The sequence below is a fragment of the Amblyomma mixtum genome, chromosome 3, assembly GCF_055824585.1.
Source record: "Amblyomma mixtum isolate Tamu chromosome 3, ASM5582458v1, whole genome shotgun sequence".
Classification (NCBI taxonomy): domain Eukaryota; kingdom Metazoa; phylum Arthropoda; class Arachnida; order Ixodida; family Ixodidae; genus Amblyomma; species Amblyomma mixtum.
In genome coordinates this window covers 274,117,096-274,142,730 of record NC_143014.1, presented here as the reverse complement: position 1 = coordinate 274,142,730, position 25,635 = coordinate 274,117,096, and the positions used below count along the sequence as shown (strand labels likewise).

The following is a 25,635-nucleotide window of genomic DNA, read 5'->3' as shown; positions in this document are numbered from 1 at the left end:
AAAAGAAATCGCAGAATCAGCCAAACCGTACCCGTTCCAAGCGTTAACCGAGCCAGAGCGTTGCCTAATCTGAGGCAGTTTAATCCTCTGCCCAGGTCAAGAGCTCCTGAGCTCGCCGAACTGGCAGACACGTGAAAGCACACGCGCCTTTCTATCGATGTCACCGCACATCGATACACTTTAAGACACCGGCTCCTCGTCACTCTATTCGATAACTTTTCGTGCCGAGAACCCGGGCTGAATGTATCTCTTTGATTCGGTATTCGTGCGCTGCAGAAAAAGAAATTCATTTCTCCTCGTACTATTTCGCTTATCGCACTCCCGACACTCACAATCGGGAAGAGGGCTGCCGCATCCCGTGCATGCATGTGTCCGAAACAAGCGGGCGTACCTCCTATTCTGGTACCATGTCTTGACCTGCGTGTCGGTGAGGTTGAGCTTCGCCGCCAGCTCCATGCGGTCCTGGACGCTGAGGTACTTCTGGCGCTCGAAGCTCTTCTCCAGCGTCTGCAGCTGGTGGTCCGTGAAGGCGGTGCGTGCCTTGCGCTGCTTCTTCATCTTGAGAGCGCACATGCCCCCGCCTCCGCCCCCGCCGCCGCTGCCTCCAGGGGGCGACTCGAGCGTCCGTTCCGGAGATTCGCTCCCTGCGAGCACGGAGACAAAGGGAAGGCACGATGAGCGCCACAGAAACGACTCGCGTCGAATTCCACAACTTCGAACTGCCACTATCTCAGCAAGCCCAACCAATACCTTCAATGCACTGAAATCGACTCATCATTTCGTTTAACAATTACACTTAACTCCTTGTGTCAGTCTGTGGTAATCGGTGCCTTTATCGCCCCCCCTTGGCTCTTTTTTGCAGTTTCACGAGGTGGTCCGTTTCGTAAGCACATAACATGATCAGTCTCCAGAATTTTGATGCGTGGATTGTTTGATATAGTGAAACATTAAAAGGCTGATTTCGTTTACTGTTGCGATTGGCCAGCGGAGTAATAAAGGACGCCGCGAACCGCGGCCCAGTGTTAGCAACTGCTGTTTTTTTAAGTTGTATCTTACTATAGCAGATCTGACCCGAGCCACAGAGCGCCTCCAGAAACAATCGGCCCGCAGGGCAAAAGGGGACACCTATTGTCTCATCTCTAACCTCCAATTTCACATCTGAAGAAGATAACCAACACGATAACACTATCCGTATAAGGCAGCTACTCAGAAATGAACACCTGCACTTGTAGAATTGTCCATCTGGCTTTATTCATGACTTTTTAAAACGTTCTGTCGAGACTACCAGCTACTAACAGCGTGATGTGTAACATCATGCTGTAACGGGCGAACGACAAGTAGAAAACTTTTCCCCACCCACCAAAGCTCAGAAAATAAATGCTCGCGGCAAAAGTATTACTCCGAAGGATAAGAGTTCCTATCTCTTCCAGGCTTTATCAGCCCCTTGGCATTCCGTCCGACGCGTGACGCAGGCAGCACTCTCGTGCTACTTTTATCACGCTATTGGTTAGTGTCCTCATGGCTGCATGGAGCCACAGGTAGTTTTTGGTCGTTGTTCTCTTGCTTCAAGTCAGCTTGTCCACGGCTGTGCGATCACAAAAACTAATTCCTGGTCACCAAACCACCGAAGAACTTAAGCTTACTTTCTGCTCTATTTTCAGTCCTGTACTCTTAGGTCTGTTAAAAAAAAAATACAGTTCTGCCAAAACAAAGCGAAAGCACACAGCTTGTCTTTCCTTCGCTTCCATGTTTACCATCAGGAACCTGTATTTCTCTTCAAGATGCCTCTTCTGAATGTCTACCCGGGCAGAATATTGGGACAACTGCAAGCGTGGTCAGCTGTTCCAATAACCGTGACTCACGTCTGCGCGGCTGAAGTTGTGCGCGTGTGCTTAAGTTCCGTGACCCCAATAGTGGGCCCAGTTTCGTGGTTATTAATCCCCATTTTACACCGAACTTTCCCCCTACTATTGAGTGCAAGAGAGATACAACTAGTCTGAACTGTTAAAGAGAGAACACATCGGTGTTCCCCGCTGAATTGCGCCTACGTCATAACTGTACACTCAGCCTAGCACACAGACACTGGAATGGCGTAGCTTAGGCGTTGCCTACTACGAAAGCCCTCTTAAAATTTCTCAAGGACGCGGGTCTTATAAGCACTCAGTGGCAATCTTGCGCGTGTATGTGCATATACGAGAGTTTTCTGTGAACGTGTTTCGCGTCATCACTATCCTCCTCAGGAGCTGCCTGACATGTAGATTACCAGGCTAACGTCTCCAGTGATCACTAAACAGAGAGCCCCCCAACCCGCGACGCCAGTTCACTAAATTTCGGAGTTCAGTGAGCCGCGCGACGCCTGCATAGACACGAAGGCGCACTGCGAGAACGTTCTTCCGCCCCTGAGTTTTAGCCGCAGTTGCCAGTGGGAAGGAGCATCGGCGTGTGTGCGCGCCCAACAAATAACTGCTCCGGGCTTCCGACGGGCATTTCCGAGTCGCCGGTGGCGCTCCCATTCAGCCGCGGTCATATCTGGCTGGCCGTCAGGTGTTCGGGGCAGCCTCGTGCGCAGCCTATTCACGCGGTGATGGACCAAAACGCCCTCGCTGCCGCCTCTGCATGCAGTGCGGCAGGAGGATGAAAAAGCGCGGAACGTTTTAGCCGCGCTTGGCGTGTTTCGCATTGTGGCGGCTTCCTCTTTGCGCGAGGCAAATCGGCGCGCGCGCGCCTCCGCAACTGCCGCGGGAAGTAAAGGGCCATCTGTAATGGCGCTTTTTCGGCGGCCGCATGAAAGCGCACCTGCGCTCGCTGCACGGAAGCGCGAGAGTTGGATGACATGAAACGAGACCTTTTACAAAAGACAGGCTCCATTTCCTTCTTTTTCCTCCCCTCCGGATTCGGATAACATTTCCACGCTCGGCGCGCCCTTTGTGCGGATTTATTATGCACTGCAGTATGAATGTATATACAAGGTCGTGCCGGGCGCTGTAGGAGACCGAGTGCTCGAAGCAGTAACGTGCGACTCGTGCATCCTTTTGATACTGCTATCAACCATGTGCCACCGTGTATAGCGTCGGTAGCAGAATATCGTGGCGCGGATGAGCGAGTGCTTGGATAGCGTAGCGGGAATTTATACACTGGCCTATGCCTTAATGGTTGTTGGCGAGGTAGCCTCGATCGCACTGGTGACCTTGCTTGGGGACGATACACGGGAAGGGGTGCGTATATCGGCGTCGAAAGGGTGAGAAAGCTGCGGGGCAGTCGGCAGGAACAGTGAAGCCGTTCGACATTTAAACAGCGGGACAGCCTATACCATCTCAATCCAAGCCTCACAGCGCAAAAGCCCTGCCTCAGCAAGTGAATTCCTTCTTGAATAGACATTTAGCGAGGTGAGCGAGTCGCAAGCAGTAATATCAATGAGATCGGCCTTCGAAACATTACCAGTATTTTTTTTTATTCACTATTTGGTTCCTTCGACCAGCTTTTCAAATGAATAGACGTAAAGGCAACCACGAACGTTGTTATCACCTGAAACATCCTCCTAAGGCGGTTGTTTCTCGGCATGAGCGACAACTTGTCACACCGACGCCTCTCAGTGTTGTCGTTTGCCGGTGCACTTGTGCAGACAGTGACCCGTAACCGACCGTGCAACCCTGACACGCCTCCACTTGAAGTGCATAAGTGTTCACCGGCCGACCTGTGAACACGTTGCAGCCCCTTCCATTTGCGCGCATACACGCGTGCGCCAGCCTCCCTCACGGTGCATACATCGCGGCTCTTGCAGTGAGACCTCGCGGCCAGAGGTTATGCTCGGAGGCAGCCAAACACGCACCCACCGGTGAGGCGACTGCGGACAGCTGAATGGCCGGCCATCGCAAGCACGCCCCTCGCATGGCAGCTTTCGGCCCTGCTCTTCAGCACAGTTATTTGCCCCCTCTCAAAGCACGGTTGTCTACGAAATGACAAAACGAGTGAGTGCGTTAGCTAGTGAGAAGGAGTGAGTGAGTGAGAGAAGTAATAGCGAGTCAGTAAGAGTTAGTAAGAACATTGTGAGTGAATGAGAGAGTGAGGAAGTGGGCGAGTGAGTGAGTGAGTGAGTGAGTGAGTGAGTGAGTGAGTGAGTGAGTGAGTGAGTGAGTGAGTGAGTGAGTGAGTGAGTGAGTGAGTGAGTGAGTGAGTGAGTGATTCTCCTTTTTGCTTTCTCCTGCGTGGGGCAGGGTCGAATATGAATGGAAAGTCACGATGCGCTCTCGTTCTCTGTGCCCCAGTTGTAGAAATAAATGCTTATGTTGCAATTGTGACATTAGTATTTAAAACCACGGCCCGCGTGTTTTGGGCTTGTGGTACCCTAGGAAGCCATCATTATTCCTCCGCTTACAGAGCTCGGAACAGCAGGTCTGAGAAGACTATAGTATATCCGTACATCCCGCCATCGCGAAACTCCGCTTGCTTCGAAAACCCATAGTATTTAAGTTCGTTTGCTCAGATATGTGACACGTTCAGCTGAGCGAGGACACTACTGCTCCCTTCCCCTGCTCTCCTCTCCTTCACAGATGTCAATTCCTCTAAACGCTTCCGTCATTTCTTTTGAGCCCACTCCACCAAGGCAAAACGGAGCGCGTGCGGGAGCAATTCGTATTGTGGCCGCACGCATAGACACACACAAGCGCAGCCGAAAATGAGTCTCTGGGATGGCCGCATACCATGCGGGGCTGAGGCCTCGACCGACGCGACGTCTTCAAGTCGCCTCCGCCGCTGGCCACCGTTCCCAGGCGTCACACTCTGCATGGGATCCTCGCGCTGCCGCGGGTAATTGCAGGGGAGGCATCATCGCCGCGGCTTTTCCCTGACAGACGCCAAACGTTTTGGGAGCCTCTCAGCGCGCCGGCGGTGGCTTCGCGGGGCCTTCTTTTTTTACGAGCGCCTTCGCCTTTACGAGGCTTATATATACGTCTGCGTGCGGGGCGCCAGGTAGTCCAGACGGGGCCCCGGAGACTCGCGGCAGAGTGCGCTGCCCCCCCTCGAGAAGAAGCAGTGCGCCACATTGCGTGTCTCGCGCCGCCTGGCTGCTGCTGCCGCCGCGGACAGGGGCGCGAGCACGCAGAGGGCCTTTGATCGGCTCTAGGGGCACATGGCAAACCGCGTAGCCCCTGCGCGACTCCGCGGCCGCCGGGCTCAGGGGAAGTACGCTGACTGGAATAGGGACGTAGAGACACCTTTATTACTGCTCCTCAACCCAGTCGTTCTTTCATCACTCCGTTCGGAGTAGAAGCGCGTTTTTCGGCGAGAAATTTCCAGCCGAGTAAAACCGGCAGCCTCACCGCACAGCGGAATCGAAGACGCCGATTCGACCAGCAGTGTCGCTTCTCGGCACCCGCACACTCGTGCGCGTGAAAGGGCCGCCCGCGCAACGCCTCGGCCGTTGCACACGTGAACCGCATGGAAGAGAAGTGAGCGAAGTTGCGGCCCCTCTCCCTTCCCCTCTCTGCGAATGGGAGCGCATCAAAACCCTGGCGGGGCACGCGGGCCGACGTGACTGTGCAAACAAGCGCGCCGGGCGTCCCCCGAAGCCGTACCCAGCCCACGCGATATCGTCGACGACGAGTGCGTACGCAGCTAAACGACTCTTGCGACCTCTGCCCTAGGAGCGGCGATCAAGTCGAGAACAGCTTCCTCCCCGGCTCGTTTAACAGGCAAATCGTTCCATGTTTATTGGGATGCACGAAAAGATGGCAACGACGGAGGGGGAGCACCACGGAGGGCCCTTATATGCCTGTCACGAACGCAGCCCGCTCCGAGCGCAAGCCGGCCGATCGCTTGTATCTTCGCGCACTCCATCTGTAGGTGGGGAGCCAGTTTGCGGAACAGCGCTGTACCAACCGCGCTCCGCGGGGCGTGGAAGAGCGACTCCTTCGCCATAAAGAAGGGCATCTGGGGGTCTTCACAGCTCTTAACAGCCATACACGGTGTACAGAAGTTGCTCGAAATTGCGCGCCGCAGGCCCTATTTGCGCCGAGCCTCGAAGAGGTCTTTATTTACGAGCGCGTGGACGCTAATACTCGTAACTGGCGTTGGGACCTTTTTGGGACCGAGCACTCTTCGTGACCACCGCCGGCGGTGGCCGTGTCATTGTCATAATAGCTGCAGTTGGCACTTCAACGCCGTTCACCGGGGGCTCTGGAGAATGCTCGCTACGGAACTGCGTAAGCACAGCTCAGGGGAGAGAGTAAATTATGTATGAAGTGTGTGAATTATAACGAGCTAGCGAGATGGCGAGTGATTGATCGATTGACTGATCGGACGGGATGTCGATTGATTTATTGCCCAGCAGGTTGGAGAGGAACTTAACTAGTGAGAGAGTGAGCTAGTATATAAAATAAACTCCTCGCGTGCGTCAGAAATAGTGTGACCGCGCGCTCATGTGACGCACTACTGAACTATTGCGCGCGCACTGCGGAATGTTTAACCGAAGCTTGTATACATCACAGCCCGCGTTGCTCTGTGCGTCACAAATCACTGATGCCGCAGACTTGCTGTGCTGTTCATGCTATACCTTTGTAGGAAAAAAGAAAGAAAAAAAATGCATGAAGCCTTCCTAGTTTCAAACTGCCTAACGCCAGCATTGGTAACCAAGTTCACCCGAGCCTTAGCGAGCTGTGTTGCTCTAACATTCGTACAGTGCGCTGCACTTGGACAGTACGCTACACACGTCTTCCGACGGCATCGCAGGACAGAACCGGCCGCTCTAACGATTCTGCTTTCGGATACTTTTCGCAACAAACGTGCGGTAATCGCCCATGGCACTGCAGGTACCCGTCGCCGATCATTTATCGGCGGGAGCACTCGTAAAACGAGTGTAAAGCATCGCGCGTTCGCGAACGACGCCAGCCCGCGGGAGGTCCGGTGGACGTTTCTGAGAGCGATATAATCCGACCTCGGCAAACTGCGTGCATGCTCGCGTTTATATAGACGCGTTAGGAATTACAGAGCTATTTATTTCAGTTTTACCGCCGCAAGAAAACTCGCGTATGTGGACGTTTATGGCGTTTTTTTTTTTCTTGGCAACGAGATCGCGATGAGCGGAGCCGGCTGCCATCGCTACAGATAACGCGGAGCAGAGCGCAAGGCGCGGTTGTAGAACAGGACAGATCTGTGTACACAGCGCCGAGTAGTACTTAATTCGGAGAGCGACTTTACTCCTTCGCCAGATTCGCCACATACGATGTACTAAAGATGCGTTCGTTTTCTTACTTTACGAGTTCGGAAGAGAAGTTGTGTTCAGAATGAGACTCCGCAAGACGAAACTGCGCGGACCTTCAGTTTTGTTCGACCTTCACGATCTACCGTTCGAGAGAAGGGACAACCCTTTTATGTTCCAGACATGCTCATCAACTCGGCGATCTTCGAGTTATCGGGCGAGGCGGTTTTAACTTGCGACCAGCGTCACAGCGTCTTGCAACCGCAGACTGTGAGAACCGAGACGGACGCATGCAGCCACGTGACCTCATCCGAATTACAGAAACAGCAGCCGCACGACTGGTCACAGACTAGCCGGCAGCTGTTTGGTACGCCATGAGCTTCGCTGCGCTGTCTGTCTCGTACATGACGCCTCGACTGCGGGTGAGAAGAAATGCGCAGAGTAATTTTTCTTTCAGCGAAGGAGAACTACATGCATGAACCACGACGGTCAGCACGGAAATTAAGAGAACATGTGTCTGAAATTTTATTTCTTAATGATATGTAGAACAACCCTACGAATCGCGGAAAATCGCTGGCGCTTTCAGCGCTGGGCTTGGTGCAGTGCTGCTTCTAAAGCCGCCACGTAAAATACAAGTGACAGGCATGCGCTCTGAACCTGCAAGCATTTAGTCTCTGTAATGGCCCGCGATACAACAAGCGTGTGAAGCAGTTTACGCGCAAAAACTGAAAAGCAAGGGACCTAAACAGAAGGCGAACAGAGAAAAAAGCGCCAGTCAGGAGTTCACCCGGGCGTTCGTCACTTCCGGCCGGCTCTTCCAGCTTCCGGTTGACGCAAGCGTCATCCGCGCACGCGATCAGTTTCTTTGCTGCGCGGCTTGTTTCCCGCTCCTTTTTGTCGTGCGCGCGCGAGGGGAAAAAAAAAAAATGCGGTTCCTGTTCTTTCATGGCCCTCTGATTGTTCTCGTTGGCGCATATCTCTCTGTTTCGCCCTTAAAAGGCTGCAGTGACGCTTTAATTTCGCCCCAAGGGGGACGCGCATGCGCAGCCGGAGATTTATTCCGACGCACGCGAGGCAGGAAGCTTTCGTGCTCCGAGCGACGATTATGGCCGCGTGCGCCTAGTAATTCGTCCCACCCACTGCCTAGCCACTGCCTCCCCTTCGGAGCCATTTTACGCAGTAGTGGTTTTTGAAGCGCAGTTGAACATTCACTACACACGAGGATACGGACGGGTGGAGTTTGTGCCGCTTTTGTGTGCACGTGCGAGCCTTCGGAAATAAGGAGAGCGGGGAAAAGTTGTGCGCTTAATTGGGAAATCAATTGTTTTGTTTTTTTCTGCTGTTCCTTTTGCATGTGAACGAAACGAAAGTGCACGGGAGGACACGACGCTGAAAGTGAGAATGAAACCGTGCAACGTTCTTGCGTCTGAGCTCCCCTACATTCACGATCAGTGGTGCATGAGCCGGAAACTATAAACCAGTCGTGAAAAGTGCCAGGCTCTCAGCCAGTGCAGTTGGTAACAACGGTGGAGGGTTCGGAACTCCCACTTGCGAGTGCCAAAAGCAACACATCCGAAGTTATGGAGCAGGCAACTGGCTGATATATTTTCTTTTGCATTCCACCACTGAACCACCTACGCAAAATTGAGACAGACAGATCAAAGGAGCGAGGGAGAGAGCAACGAAGATAACTTAGTGTGACCGCCACCAAGGCACTAATGGCTCGCGTGCACATAATCTTGTCTTGATTTGCGCAGTATGACGATCTCAATCACTTTGGAGCTCCCGGACGTGGCGGTGGACGCGTAAGCATGCAAATACTTCAAGCAGGAAAACAGCACATGCAGGTTCAGTCGAAAGTAAAAGGAAGGCTATAATAGCGAAAGAAACTTAATTTCATTGCCCTAATTCCATGCATCCTTGAATAGATAAATGTGGAATATCTGTGATTGCGCGAATTACGCAGCGCTCCGATAAATCTCGACCGCCACTCCTTGGATTCACAGAAATTAAATTTTTTTTCAACAGAGTCGTCTTCCATTTATTTTCGACGTCGGGTGTACGTATACATAGGTACATACATCTCACGGTTATGATTTGTTGTGCTTCACAATATCAGTAATTCAGAGGCATCGAGAAGGCCACATGGTCAGTAGTCGCATTTTCTGCATATATTTTCAAGACAGTCGGCGGAATTATGAGACCGAATAATGTAGTTCTACGAGCGTAGAGTAAATCATCTGGTTACATGTGAATCAGTTATAAGAAAGTGGCACCACAGCACATCACTTGAAAGCTATTAAACTCCGAATCAGCAGCCGCGTTCTATACTTCCCTCTGCTGCATAGCTACGTCGCCTTGAAAGCGTAATGGAAGGAGAGAGGACAAACAATAACGCATGCTAATATCACGTATATAAATACATATGTCGAACAAATCGCATATATCGCACTACTTTTCGGTTGGTTTGGTTTATGGGGTTTAACGTCCCAAAGCGACTAAGGCTATGAGAGACGCCGTAGTGGAGGGCTCGGGAAATTTCGACCACCTGGGGTTCTTTAACGTGCACTGACATCGCACAGTACACGGGCCTCTAGAATTTCTCCTCCAAAGAAATTCTAACCGCCGCGGCCGGGATCGAACCCGCGTCTTTTGGGTCAGCAGCCGAGCACCATAGCCACTGAGCCACCGCGGCGGCGCACTACTATTCGGTTATTACCTTGCACAAAACAGTGCTGCGCCGTAGTATGCGCTGTTTTTATTCCCTGATAAGCAGAAGCAAAAGTTGTCTTCTATAGCCAAAGCCGATTCGTGCTCATTCATCAGATGAGAGAGAAACGCGAGCGCAAACTATCCTCCTTCCGTGTGACCGCGCCTAACAGCGCAGCAGACGACATTTTTGGTTCGCATCTTCGCATCTGTTCGTCCGCAGCCACAAATGCCCGCATAGAAAACGGAAGTCCGCGCTCTTCCCGAAATTCTCAAAAGAAACAACATTGCGTGCACGTCTAATTCCCTTCATTATCCCTTTGCTTTCCGCGAGTGCGCCATACCCACCCACGCAATTCATGGTATACCACATTCTGCAAAAAAAAAAAAAAAAGAAGAAGAAGAAGAGCAAGGAAAACCTGGGGATTTTGTTGTTCTGGTTTCAGTAGACGCGCACGTATTGGGGAACTCCCACGCTTTGCGAACAAAGGCAGCAGCAATTAGGCGGCACAGCGCGCTTCCGGTGTGTGTATATATTTACGGGCAGAATCACTCAAATAACGTCGTTTGAGAGGGGGAAGAAAGATGACGTACGCACGTCAGTGAGCACCAGTCCGCGTGCGCACTCGTGTTCAGTCTTTATCTCCTTGCCGAGCACGCACGCTTCGGTGTAGTGGAAAAAGAATGATTGCTATAGCACGAGGGCCTTATCGCGTGCTTCAGCTACAAGCATGTCCAAGTTCTGCCCACCGGACCCTCTGACGAGACGCTGTTCGGCTACTCTGAATTTAAGACCGCGGAGCTGAATACGCCGCAGCACCGTATTACGATATTTAGTTGCTGTCTTTATGTAGAAAATATGCGTGCGAAGTATAGAAATGTGTGCAGCCAGAGGTATTCTAATAAGGACAGCGCCTCTTAAGGGGGAGAAGAGAACTGACGCGGCTTTCATTCGGTAATAATAGTGTTCCATTGCTTAACTAACACTTCGTTTTGACTGTTGAGCATTTCAAAGCATGTCTTGTTCCTTTTTTTTTAGTTCTAATGGCTTCTTGAGGTTGGTATTGTTGAGCACGCATATTTGTGGAATAACAGAATAAGTAAATGGAATCTATAAAAACTTATTACAACACTTTATACATCAGCAGGCGGCCAGACACAGGAGCACATCGTATTGTAATCTGACGCATGCATGACAGGTGTCACTTACAGCGGAAATATAATGTACTCCGCTATTTTTTTTTTAAAGCTACAGCTGACTCTGCTGTCCAGATTACTGTGTTCGTTGCGATTAACTGTTTTTGGCTGTCCTTTTGAGCAGTCGCGGGCGCGTTCATACTTGAAATTAGCGCATGGACCACGCGGAGTGATCTGTCGTCATTTCCCAGAACACTATTGCAGATAAATTTACTCAACACTGCTTGTAGTCGCTTTTTGTGCTAAGTAAAAGAAGCGAAACTGTAAAGGCATTGAAGCACTTCCGTAAAAGTAAGCTGATGCATGAACGAATACTTGGCATCTGCAATTTTCATGCAATCTCGAATAGGAAAACTTTGCTGCACATATTGGGCGGTTATAAAGAGATCAGGCATTGGAAAACTATTTCTTAAGCGCAGCAGAAAAATTAAGATGTTTTCGGCTCAAATAGCCAGGATTATAAGTGAGAACGCTGGAGAGAAACTTGAAAAAAGGTAAAAACCTCGCAAGCAGATATACCTGCTTTTGTAACATGTATAGCTAGCTTGCATGTGATGAATTTTTGAATAAAAAAATTCCCAGCAACTGTACTACCGGGCAGCGTTCTCTTCAACACATAAAATAGAATAATCGCCTCCTGTACATTGTTCGGTGTCGACTGCAAGGCGCAATTCTTAGTTCCGTTTATCCGCCACCGCGCATTTCTCTCTGGAGAGAGGCAATGGCGGCCTTTTTTCCTCTTCCTTCTACGCTTGAGTAATCGCGAAAGCAATCTGTTAAGGCATTTAGGATAACATAATCTAAGGGACGTCTTTTTTAACCAGCCAGACTAAGCTGCCGAGTGCACGCATTGCTCGAGAAGATTCCTAGCGTGTGCCCTGCTGCCGAACTCGGCTTCCGATTTGGCGGCGGTCATGGTCCGAAGCATGTGAAGAACTGCTGCGGCCCACCATGTGGGCCTTTTTATGCGGCAGGTTTGCATAGGGATCCAGTGCGTGCGACGAATGTATAGTTGTATAAGGGGTTCCTCTCTACGCAAGCTGCATAAGCTTTGGCAGACCACCGTTCCGCAGCTGGTGCCGTTACCGTCTGCGCAAACCCGCACTTGAGCTTCACTTGCTCGTCTTTCTGTTTTCTTCGTTGTTATTATACTGTCGTTATTTGTAGCTTCGCGAATGCGTGGCGCATGTTTCTGGCTTGGGACAGTACGCGGCAAGTTTCAGGAAGCAGTCTTAGGCTTTTTTCTTTAATCGTCTTCACTGATATTCGTCGCAGCAAGCTTTCTTGCGAGCTGACGGCTTTCAGAAGCATAAACTTAAAGTTTATTATGCGTCCCAAGCACGCTGAAATATGCTTTGCACGTCACCCTAGGTGCCACTCTCTTAACTAAGTAATATATGAGCTGACAGGATGGCGTAGGTGCGCGTATAATGTTCCGGCCAAGAGGCGGAGAGGAACTTCTGGCAAGCAGGAGCCTAAACATGGACACCTTATCTCGACAGCGGAGTTTAACTATGTCTCTGAAACTTTCCTAACCATGGTGAGCTGTCAGATCAAATCGCCTTGCTAATGAGTACGACATGCAGCCTTAATGACTTTTATTTCCCTCGCTGTACATGCTAAAACAAACCCTTTTCTCGCCCTATCAGGAGTGAGGAACTCCTTGAAGTCCTTCAAGGAATTCAAGGAACTCTTTGAAGTAGTTCAAGAACTAGTCGATCTTCTCGCAACCGGTGCATTTTGAAAAACCTTATTGAATACAAGCCCGATGAGTGTATACCTCACATGAGATCTGCTGTGAACATGAGTTGTGTTCGTCAGCGTGGTGCTGAATTGGGCAATTCATTTGTGGAATCGGGAAATGTATCAACAGGCAAGTAGCAAGCGACTAATGTGCACATCTGGCCTATCCACTCATAAACCGCTCGCGGCGTTAAATAATTAACAGAACGACTGAAAACAGCATTCATGTCCCACTGCGCCTCTCGTTTCGGAAGAGAGCGAACTTAAAAGAATTGAACAAAAGAGTCGAGCGATGTTTGTGGCTCGCGCAACCATTTCCAGGTTGCCGACCGGCTTGCTGCGGCCTCGTAAAGCTCGGGCCATGCAGGTGCCATCGATCCCCGTAGATTCAAAGATGCAGCAGAGAATGCAAGCCCAGCCGCTTGCTATACGCAAACAAATGAGCGCACGCTTGAGCATGTCCGGAATGTGGTGCCGCGGTGGACAGTAAAGAAAGGCGGAACGAGCCTAGTTCTAAACGGTGACGCTCAAATAGTGCAACTGACGGCCACGTCGTCCATGATTCCCAGCTGTCCTTCCGGATAGCATACACCACAAAGCATGTTCACTTTTGCGCGAAGCTTCCCTTTACAATGACGCGCATTCGCAGCTTTGTCTCGTTGAAACCTGGCAGAATTACTGAAGGCAAAGCCATTTGCAGTAGATCGGTAGCCAGTTTCTCCAAGTGCTGGTTCACATGGTGGGATCGCGTGGTAACCTCGACAATCTCGAGAGAGTGCGACTGCCGATGATATAGCCAGTAGTTTCTCCTGGCCCATGGGCCGCTCTAATTGACGCGCCGGTTAAACACAGATCTGTGCAACGTGGCTATAGCCTCAACATATGCATGATTCCCTGACGCCATTTCCTCCAGAACGTTGTGAGATTTCACTGGGGTATTAAAGAGAACAGGGCCTGGGATCACCGCGGCTGTGGCAACGCGACAAAGGTGCACTAGGATCGTCCTGGTCCTAACAGCGTATAAGCTCGTCCTATAGCGTGCTTTATTTGCGCTACAGTTAGCGTGCACGCCCATCTATCATCGGGTCATCCGTCGGCGCATGGAAGTCGAGTATGGAAGTAATGGCGCTGCGACATGCGCCTGTACCGGGGCCGGCCGGCGACGGTCGCGAGGCGGCATATTTTCGTCACGCTTGGTTCGCGCGCCCTTCTCCCGTGATGAATGTCCGGTGCGTCGTCGCCGCTCGGTCCCGCGCCAACAGGTCGGAAAGCGAGCCAGCCCGCATGGCGGCACGACACCCGCGCACGCTTGGCTTCTCGGCGCCGATCGTTGAATCCGCGTGGCGGCGCATGCATAGGCAGTGGAGATAAGAGCCGGTGTTTAGCGACCCAGCGAGCAGCCAGTGCATGGGGGAAGCCATGCGAGGCAGCTTGGCTCCCTTCGAGGACTAATACGAGCAATACCGACCATCCCGCAAGAAAAAAAGAAAAAAAATTCTTCAGATAGTCGATAGACAGCTTTCAAAAACGATATTAACTTTATTTATTTTATTTTTTTGTGAAGAACAGCTCGTTACGAAAAGTCTACGCGTAAGTGGCAAGCCTTTTTTTTTCGAGATGCCGAGATCCCTTTACAGCCTCAGAATACTCCGAAGAAAAAGAAAAGATCGAAGGTTACCACTAGAGGACGTCGCAAATCCGCTTTAAAAGCAATTATTTGCATCATCAAAGTGCATCGTTTGTCGTGCTCAAAATATCGCCCCCAGAAGAACGTGGCATCGTTGAAGATTATCGGGGCGGGTGAAGGGAATCTTTCCTCTTTTTCATCGTCATATTGCAGATGACGAAAGTGCAGTGAACAAACACTGTGCCAAATGAGATAAGATGGACGACAATTCTGTCTCCGCGAATAATTTTATCTCGATAGACCTGATGGTAATGAAAAATTATGTTTAGTTCACTGAGTATCAACTTACAGCGTATACCATCAGTCTATAAGGGATGCCCCACGTACCTTGAACCTTAGTTCATAAAAAAGAGTGGCAGATGGATCGCCTCGCACACTGAGGAGCAATTTTCACTCCTTTTTTCTCCACAGTAAATTACTTAAGGGTAACTAATTAACTGTGTGACTCCTGTGAAGATATGAAAATGAAAAGTTTCAATTAGAAACTTATGAAGCTTCGCAATAAACATCCGATGAAGTAAATCTTGTAAATGACACGTTGCCCTTTCACGTTACCTTCACGCGTATATCGCGCTCTGATCATATTGACAGAAAGCCAAAGTCGCAGCTGCGTGAGCGGCTTATTTGAAATTGCCGCGCATACCATGCAGCACACGTCCCCTGCACTTGTAGACGCAAAAGAAACCTTCGCAATAAAGCCCCCTTTTTACACATGACTCTATTGGTGCCTTTCTTTACGCCGCTCAGCATTTCATCTGAACCTTCTCATGTATTCTCAACAAATAAAATATCGTCTAACCGTTCCTCACTAAACAATCAGTTGCAAGACAGACCTTCGGCTCCGCAATCCCCAGTGGCTGGCGCTCAAGGAAGAAGACAATGACCTGGATAAATTAATTTTTAAGTTAAATTTGTTTAATTAATAATAATAAATACTTTATTATGCACTAAGTAGCCGTCGAGGAGACTGTTGGAGGTTAACTCTACGGAATAAAACATATACGTTTACACCTTCGTTTAGATACACACGTGAAACGCCGGCGCACTGCCGCCTGATAATTTGTACCCGTCGAGTTTCCTTTCTTAGAAGCAGGCGCTTACTAAATCGAGTTTTCTAAACTGCGACAGTAAAGGCGCCTCACTCCCAGTCGACGGCAGCTCTAACGCAATGGCGCAGGAACTTAACTTGTCAGGAGCTCCATCCAGCTCATCGCCGACATGTACGCGTAGCCGGTGCAACTGCTTTCGATTTATGTGTTTCTCGGTCCAGAGTCTTTCGTCTTCTCAACGAATTAAGCTGATTTCCCAACAGACGCTTAACCGAGACCTGTCGATTCATCCGCCCTCGCCCTTGCGCTCGATCGTATTCGTTTCGGTAACTTGATCAGGCGCATTTATCTGGCGCAAAAGACGATCGCGGCACGGTAAACGCGCCTTCAGTGCCTCCCTTCGCTTTTCTCACTTCTTTTTGTTGTTTACTCTCGTTTTTCGTTTGGTTTTCTCGAGCGGCCTCCGAAGGGGTATCTCATTCGCTCGCGAGTCAAGCCGTATACCGCTGGGCGGCGTCGTTGGAAAGTGCATTAGCCTGCAGTCACTCCCCGCCAGCCTCCTGGCCTCCGAGCGCAGTGTTCGTGCTTTTCGTGTGACCAGGAACGTTTTGGAGAAACGCCGTCGCCCGGCGTTCACAAACACCAAGTGCGCAGGAAATGTTATGCAGTGTAGTTATATATACACGGAAGCCGCGCGAGGGACTAGCCCCCCTAAAGGGCTGCATGGTTTTATTGAATCAGCCTTAATGCAGTTTTGTCACTCGAAGAGGGCTCTTGAACCGTGAACAGATTCTGCCAAGAGTGCTTACGCCGACCGACGCCGCTTCTCTTTGCTGGTGCTTTTTTTTTATTTTTACTCCGTTCCGAGCTAGTTTACGTTCCCTCCCGCGTTGCGCGTGCCTAATCGTTGCTTTTCTTCTTCTCGTTTGTTTTTGTTTGTTTCTGAACGCCATGATGCTCCACAAAAAGAGATCCCTTTTTTTTTTTTCAACGTTTCCATCGACTCGCTAACACTGATGACATATTATGTTAGACAGAAATTGTCAAGTAATATTTAGCGAAATGTTCTCATCTCCAAACGAGAAGGTACCATTCTATGGAAGTCATCTGTCCTCACAAGCCTAACTCTTACGGCAGGCAAAACGTACAATACGTACCAGTATACGCGGCAAGCTTTTATCCAGTGTAACGTTTCTAGACTGATGCAACAAAACGAGAATGGCATGTGAAGCTTCATCTCGCAGATTAGCACGGACTAACGAACGAATACCAATTGAATACTTGTCCTGGTATGAACCGCACCATCAGAAATCTGCATCGTTTCCCTACAGGAAGGAAAATGTAGCGTTAATTTATAAAAGCGTGTTTGGGAACTCTGATGTCCATGTTTCGGGATGCTGTTCAAGCTTATATATGATGCTCGCAAGTCCAAGAGGACATGTGTTCAAGTACGCGTATGTGCGAGCATTGAAGCTGCATGCAATGCGACTTGAAAAATTGAAACAGAGTAGAACAGTGAAAGAAACTGAGCCCAGCAGCTGTTTTCTCAGGAGTGTAGTGAGGCCGAAAATAGTCAGAGCCTCCACTAGCGGTCAGAGGTTGGGGGAGGGGGGTTCTAAAATGCGACAGCGTGCAGCAGGCCTTCGGGCGGTCGCGCTGCAACTCGCGCCGCACCTGCGCGGGCGTCAAAGCTCAGGCAGGGCCTGCCCTCTAACCCAACCGGGCTCCTCGGAGGCGCGCACCTCTTGCACCCTGTACGGCGGCAGCCCACCGCCGCTTTGTTCCAGACGAATGTGGACCGGCGAGCGGACAGGAAATTGTTTCCGACCGTGGCACGGGTTGATGAATGATGGCCGCCAAGAGGGCGCGCATGTATTCGCGACGCGCCGCTTTCTCTCTCGTCGGGCGCGCACGCCCGGCTGCCGTCACGGCCATCAGGCTCCACTTGCGGTGTCGGAAACAAATTAGTGCGCGCGCCCTCCCGCGGCGGCACTCCGTTAGGCCGCCCCTGCATTCGTTTGCGCGTGCGCGAGTCGGCCTCCCCACTTCGTCTTTAATGAACTTGTAGGGAGTTATAAATACAGCGGCGAACGAGCTTGCGAGTCCTTTCGCTGAAAGGTGGGAGCGAAACAAAAAGAACAGAGGGTGAACGGTAGCAGGAAAGACGGCATGCTGCGCGCGGATGCCTTTGATGACGCCACACACGCCGCGCCGACCGGGGCGCGCCGATAGTGGCGCGCGTGTTTGCCGGCGCCGGTAAATGCGGCTGAGTACGCTGCGCGGAGCCATTGTTGTTCACCGAGTCGAGAAGCGGTGCCCTTTGAGAGACCGCGGAGCGCTGAAGGTGATACCAGCGGCCTTTCAAGGTGTATAGGTCTACCTTGAGAGGCGCGTTGTACAGGCTGCAGCGGCAGCAGAGCGGATGCATGAAGGGGATAATCAAGAACAAAATATGTCGCAGTGTCTGTCAGACAGGTTTCAATCCTTTTCGCAGGTGGTTGTATGCAGTCTAGCCACCGCTGAGCGGACGACTGTGCAGCAGAAAGAAAGAATGAAAAATTGCTTGCAAAGCACGGCCAGACGGAGGTGAGCGGATATCTCGTTCTTTTCGCCTTTGACGATTTCTTTGCGAGGCAACTAGGCGAGATGCGGCTAGTCAAGCTCTATCCGTGGAATTCCGAGGCCTGCGCAAACCTAGCGGAATGGCGGAAACAAGCGTAATAAGAGAAAATAAGTGGAACACGTAATAGCACTGCTTTCCGCATTGCATCACGTACAAGGTTATGAAGATAAGTGCACGGACATATGCATAGTCCTTTAGGCTTCATCTTCAAGCCCTCTGTACCTTCCGCGAAAGGTAGTTCATTCCTTAAAATGTTTCTGCTTCACTGCCTTCTTCTGCGCAAATAAGCGAGTTTGCCGCATTATGCCGGAGAAGAGCTTAAATTCTTCTTGTAATTTTCTTTTTAGTCTTGTAGTCTTGCTTAGAGCAACTTGGTAACATATAACTACAACCCTAAAAAATCTATCTTAAAGGTGCACTAAAGAGGATTTAAGCTGGTCTTTTTACCACGGGAACTCGACCTACACGCTCCAAGCATTCTTAGAAGCTTCGAACTATTTTCATGTGTGGCCGGTTTCCCTATTAAATCGAATCTAGCGTCCTGGGTCCAGCCTTTTTTTCTTTTTAACTCACCTCCGAAAGTAGGAGGAGTCAACCGACGCGTGGAGTGCCTTTCAGCCAGTCGCATAAGAGCTTCGCTTTTGCTTTTATTTTGGTTTTTAGACTTCCGTGAATAAATAGTTTCAGTCGCAGACAACACAGCCGCAAATTAGGCCCAAGGAAATAAAAATACGCGTCGACTCTTTGCTTTACGTATCACTCCGCTGATGGCAGAGCAGCAAGCCGACACGAGGCTGGCTGAAAGACACTCCACGCGTTGGTTGACTCCTACTTTCGGAGGTGAGTTAAAAAAAAAAAAAGGCGGGAGCCGGGGCGTTTAATTCGATTTGATCGGGAACTCGACCGCACAGGACAATAACTCGCAGTTTCTAAGAATGCTCGGAGCGTGTAGATCGAGTTCCCGTGGTAAAAGACGAGCTCAGAATACACTCTAGCGCACACCTTTGACATCTGTATTACAGAACACTGGAAATCACTCTAAAACAATGCCGAAACAGGGCACAAAAGCATCTTAGCGCAGCACCGGACTACTCGACCAACGACCCTGGCACCGCCCAAAAAGCACAGGCTGTTTGCAAAAGCTATTAGCTATCGGGTGATTAAGGAGCAAATGGGGAAAAGAAGTCTAGCTTTATTGCTCAAGCAACACGCCTCGCATTCAGAAGCTCTTGCCCCGGCTTGTGTACATAGCGTCGTTTTTAAGCCGCAGCTACCTTTATTAGGCGATTACTAAAACTAGCAAAAGAAACTTCCTACATCGTGTCACGTGGGAATTTCGAAGGTATTTTAAACAACAGTCGCTTTAATCAGCAGTCAACTGAACCTTGCCAGGTAGACAGCGAGAACGGCGACGAAGTCAGGGGTGGATAGACTCGACAGAGCATTTCGAAAGGTCTTGGACGGGCGGCATGCAGAAGCATGCGCTCCGGCAAGCAGCGCTCTCACAGCTACAAGTGCTGCAAAACAGCAGCAGGAGTTTCTATAAACTGTGAAATAAGCAATGCCGCCAGTGGAATCGTAGAGTCATGCGCAGAAACGATGTCCACTCATTCATTAATGGCCCCATGTGCGTGTCTACGAAAGCGGAGTTTATTTTAACCGCAAATATCTCAGGTTTAAACCATTCGGTATTTGACTCTTTGTAGTAAAGTTTGCGCTGCATTCTTTCCGCACGCACCTGGAAAGCTACCACGGACACGGTATTTCCTTTTCAGACAGCGGAGCACTTAAGGCATCTCTAATGGCAAAAATGTCTCGAAAGGTGAGTACAAGGGTTTTCCTTTCTTTACACAGATTTGGAGCTTAAAGGGTGCTAAAAATTATTCGCTAGAAGGCTAAGAAACAAAATCGGTTGCTTGGTTACTTTTCGCAAAGACAGTACAAGGCCATTAGTGGCGACGGCGTGCCAGAAATGCCTGATGTAAAATTATTGACCCTTACTGGCGATCGATTTCGTCGTGAAGCAGCGAAGGAACTCGTTTGAGTTCGGTACAAAGCTTAATAATTTGGAAGTCCCTTGGCTCGATTGCTTATTGAATGTGCGCGGGTGCCACAAGCAGTAAATAGGTTAATTTCATTTATAGCCAAGATTTTCCTAATGGTTGTTGAGCACTTATTTTTTAACGCATGTGAAAAAACTTGCCCAGAGTTAAACCTTAGGCGCCGCCGAAACTGCGCGTTTATATCCAAGTTTCAGTTTGGCATAGTAAAACTGAAAGTACGCAAACGCTGTGAAACCTCTTAACGCTAACATTGAGAGATCGAACGTTGCGCGAGGTTCCATGCACTGATCAACTTATTCTCGGCGTTTGTCTCAGCTGATGTCCAGTTATAAGGGAATTACTCTCCGAAAAGTCTCCGTCCTGAAAGCATCTATTCCCTTCTCGTCCAGCGAGATTTATTGATACTCAGTCTGGGCGACCAACAACCCAATACAAAAAAAAAACAAAACACTCGCTTAATTATTGACCTTTTTCTTTCGGTACACCAACGATCACAGCGCCTGAGCTAAAAGTCCGACAGGATTATCCATGCTGCTCAAGCGCGTGATACCATTTCTCACTTACTATCATTTCGAAAGCATTCACTGGTATGTGCGAGCAAATAAGGAACTTTTTGATCCAGCGGCCGCATGCGCGCAAGTCTCGGAGACAGATCTGCGCGTGCACAGTGCACCTGGAGAGTATCAGGTCGCACTCGCAGGAGGCAGTGCCATGAAACTTTCCAGTGATGCTCCCAAATAAAACTACGAGAACAGCCCCTGATCGCCCGCGAACAGTGAGCGTGTACCCGATGCTAGTAGCGCGGCCGCGCAGGGCGTCCCCCTCATTCGTGCAAACAGCCCAAAACAGCGAGGTCAAGCAGCGCGCTCGACCGGGAGGTCATCGCGTCGCGGAGAGTTCCCGCTGCCGAGTGCGGAGGTCGTGATCCAGACAAGCGCGGGGGGCTGACAACCTGGCTGCCGGGCACCCTCCTCCCGCTGTTCTTCTCATCGTTCATTTTGCGGCGGAGCTCTCTTCCTCCAGCGGCTCTCCCTCTTTTTCCGACAGCTTCCCGCGCGGGGGGGCCTCGTCCGAGGAAGAGAGGCTATTAGCGGCCGGCCTCATTAACCCATTGAGGGCGAAACCGCGAGCGACTCGGAGCCTATTAAAAAGCCATTTCTCACGGCCACCCGCCCTCCCCGTCCCCCCCGGCGGGCACAGCGAGCCGCCGACATGATGCTCTCGTCACTTCGCGCCGCCGCGCCTCTTCGGGAGTGAGCGCCTCGAGCTTCTTTCCACTCTTCGCGTGCTGCTGCTGCCGAGCCCCGTTCGCCCCTCGGAGCGACGTCTCTCTTTGTTTTATCAGTGGGTGGGGGGATAATCATCAAACGCGCACGTTCGTTTCGTGCGGTTTCTCTTTCCTTTCTCTTTCCTTAGATAACGGAGCGCAGAAGTGGGAATTAAATACGTGACACTGCCTGCTACTTTTGGCAAGTGAAATTCAAGAGTAGTTGAAAATGGCTGTGCACTCCATACACTCGAACACATGAAAAAAAGGATTCCGAAACAGCTTCCAACAGGCGTCTAATAGTATATAAATAGGCGTCTTTGATTGTGAGAAAGAACGCGACGAAAATGAGCGGCTGGTATGTGCGCGCGCTTGTGTGTCTTCATTGCTAGACGCACTTAAATTGCTGTCAACCAGTAAGAAATCCGAGGACGCTTTGTTCAAAATCACAGTTCGTAATCAACAAGTTCACTCAAACTGTGAGCTCAATCAATTTTTTTTTAAATATATCCGTTCTCCGCAATAGAAACTTTACTATGACTATAATACACCTGTGGCGTTGATGCGGCGCGTAAATTGTCGTGAGTGTAATCGTTATGCTAACACTTCGATGAACCGCCACGTGATTGTTGCCTAGAATTCGTTATTTCCTGAAAAACATTACTGCGCATGCGCAAATGGACACGGCAGAGTGGTCGTTTCCTCACACCGAGAGAGGTTTCCTCTGTACTGCATGGAAGCACAGCTGGACCCCCTGACAGAAGCATGGCTTCCACGATGTTTGATAAATTAGAGACAAGAGACATTAGAGACAAGGCTACCTTCTGTCGGTGTTTTCTTTAGCGAGTTCTTTTTTGCCGTGAATATTAACATAAATATGTGATCATCAAAATGCCGATCATTGCTGCTCCATATCAAGCGTTCGGCTTTCAGTGAAAAAGCATCTTTGCAATAGTAACACTTCCTTTCATCGTCATGTACCCGAGTTCCGTTGAGAGGCATTGTTTATCAAGCTGGTAAAAAAACCTCCATCAGCAGATGGGCTTCCCGACTGCTCTCCGCTGCCACACATCTCAGTTTCAGAAACGCGCTCGTGACAGCTGGAGGGAGGAAAGTACAAAACTTCAGTGCTCGAAACCTGAGCACGGTTGCATGGGCACAAAGCACGCTTAAGGCTACGCCAGCGAACCTGCCGCTACCCATGAGTGACGTCTACATTAAGACGGGCCCACCTCATGGGAACTTGTGGTCGGCAGCGACGAGGGCCACCTTTTGTCCTGTCCGGGGTCACCGGGCCCAGCACGTGCTGAATGCTCGGGGAACCACGGCAGGGCACGGGAATTGAGCTAAACATGGGTTGCGCTGTTACTTGAAATTTTATAGTGTGTATGTCTGCAACATCCTCCCAGCCGGGCACACGATGAGTGACTGGAACCGAGTGGAGCGGGCAAGTCGAGTACAGCGAATTCTTTTATCTAAGCAGTGGAACTCTTTTCAAGAGTCATAAAGGCATCTTAGTTATAACGAAGCGAGTTTTTATACCTTCGGGCTAACTAGAATTCCTAAAGTTTCGGAACTTTGATGGCCGCGGTGGCTCAGCGGTTATGGTGTTCGGCTGCTGACCCGAAAGATGCGGGTTCGATCCCGGCCGCGGCGGCTGGAATTTCTTTGGAGGAGAAATTCTAGAGGCCCGTGTACTGTGCGATGTCAGTGCACGTTAAAGAACCCCAGGTGGTCGAAATTTCCGGAGCCCTTCACTACGGCGTCTCTCATAGCCTCAGTCGCTTTGGGACGTTAAACCCCATAAACCAAACCAAACCAACTTTGATCATATTGAAACCCATACACAACTCCTCCGTGTGTGCTCGGTATTCTGTATATTTGCGATAAAACCAATCGCTTCCATTTAAAGTCGAAAGCGAAAATTTGCAAGAACATCTGTGCATTTTGAAATTTTTGATAGAACATAGTCAACCTGAGCGTTGGAGTTCGGTTGTGAAATTTACGGCTGCATAACCGAGGGAGTAGACGTCCAGTCTAGGTAGAGGCAGTCAGTCTACGGTTTCTATAGGGAACATTGCTAGTAAGCGCATGTGATGCTAACCTAGTGTGCGATATCCACTTCTTGCGCACTGGACGAAAAATACCCTGCGTGAAAAATAACTCCTAATGGTTTAAGAGAACCCAAAATTTGTATAGTGAAACTCCCATCCTCCCATCCATAAGGCGCAGTTTGGAGGAATTATAAGTTGCCTGGAATTAAATATAACTGCTTTAAGAAAACTGTGCACAGGGGCTGGTTATTTTCTGTACATATGTGTATAACCATATGGTATAACCTACTTCATGGGGTCAATATGATTATTGCCCTCTTAACATTGTAGAATAAAGGCTAAGACTGCTCTGATTGTTTCAGTAAATACCTTGTAAGGAACGGGCAGTAAGGAATCGGTCTATATTTATCAGTCTTTAACATCCCCTTTCTAGGGGATTAACATGGTGTTAGCATTCTTCCATTTTTCTATTAGGCCTGAGGTTATGAGGCAGCGCGTATACAGGGCGCCAAGTTTTCTAGCACAACGTCGCCGTGGTCTTTCAAGGGATGTGGATTTAGTTGATCCTCACCCACCGCTTTTCTTCTTTGCATTGCTGGTAAGGCTTTCTTCCTTTTTCTTCCTTACTACTGGCTCTGTTATTATGAAAATTATTTAGGCTACTGCATAAACTCGTGTATAATTCATTCCACTGCTAATTTAATTACATTCTCCGACGTTTGTGAATGTAACTAACTTGCACGCTGTTCGGTACATGCGCAGTGCATTTTAGAAAGTCCCGCGAACTTCTTTCACACAAAATCCGACCGCCATTTTATTTGCCTGATGAGCCTGTGATTACTTATAACCATAGTAATTGAATATGAACACGAACGGCAGTGTGCACCGTCTTAGTCGATGTCTCCGCATTGAGGAGCTGATCTGAATATTCTTCGTAGGTTCTTCGAGATTGCTGGCCACATTTCAAGAGCGCCTTTAAAGTCAAGTGGTAATCAAAACATCATTTTGCTAAACGAGCACCTTTTCTGAATGCAAGAGGTGAGCAGCGTTCCCCAGTGGCATGCAGACCCACCTCAAGTGCAAACAATGAAATCGCGCTGTTTCTCTGTAGTGTGAAGTGATCAACGCAAGACTGCATGGAATGGTTCACTCACTGAGCCCAAGATGGTTTCTGGGATACTTTGTAAGTACTTTTTTCTTTCATATCACGCACTCTCCTGCTATCAGCATCAGTGGGCAGAACGTTTACGTTCAACGTAATAATAGTATTACATTTTTTCAGGCGGCATCGAAATAAATCACGTATTTGAGATGCTACCTCGACATGACAGCTTGCCACGAGCTCTAACCTGAACGGCATAAATATATCACGAAAAACAATATCAAGAGCTGGACTTCTAATCCACATTTGCCCGCTTTAAATATCTGCAGTCCCCATCGTCCAGATTAATGCCCACAACATCTTTACGGGGAAGGTGACTACAGAGAAAAATCAAAGAAAAATTATTGCACGGTGCCGTTATGCTTGTGGCTGCGTAAAAGGTACAAAGCCATTAATGAAATATTGCTTGAAACTATAGTCAGAAGCCGCGAAATAATAATAAAGAAAGCCTTCTGGGGTAGGAAGAAGACAAAGAGACAGAACTGCAGAGCCGGCTGCAGGCGTCACCGGTGACCGGTCACTAAACTCCGGTCAACAGTACATTCTCTGCGAGAGACGGTCCATCCTGCAGCAATGTTCCAGCCGAACTGAAAAGGGCGTTACAAAAAGTGCAGAGAGAGAGAGAGAGAGAGAGAGAGAGAGAGAGCGAAATGAAAGGACGTTCCCGTACTTAGCTCCGGACCACTGCCTACAGTCTATGCCAATTGTCAGTGTACGGTCGTTTGCGCTCCATCACCGCGCAATACTCTAGCTTTTCTTAATTTATTTCCTTCCATTTTTTTCTGCGTGTTAACTGTGTTTGTTCTACGAAGGTTAACAAAAAAAAATGCTCTATTTTCTTTATGTTGCTTCCAATGCTGGCTACATCCTCCTTTGTGATTTTTTG

General features: G+C 49.6%; 1 protein-coding gene across 2 annotated transcripts in view; it reads right to left on the bottom strand.

Moving 5' to 3' along the window:
• Nucleotides 1–25,635, bottom strand: part of LOC149354891 (uncharacterized) — a 175,808-nt gene that overhangs the window by 10,565 nt on the left and 139,608 nt on the right. Inside the window, exon 4 of one of the 2 annotated variants that reach the window (XM_089583546.1) lies at nt 392–640. In XM_089583546.1, the coding sequence (XP_089439672.1) occupies nt 392–640 (249 nt within the window). Of the gene's footprint in view, nt 1–391; nt 645–25,635 lie in introns of both variants that reach the window. The other variant, XM_089583545.1, reaches the window with a different exon arrangement.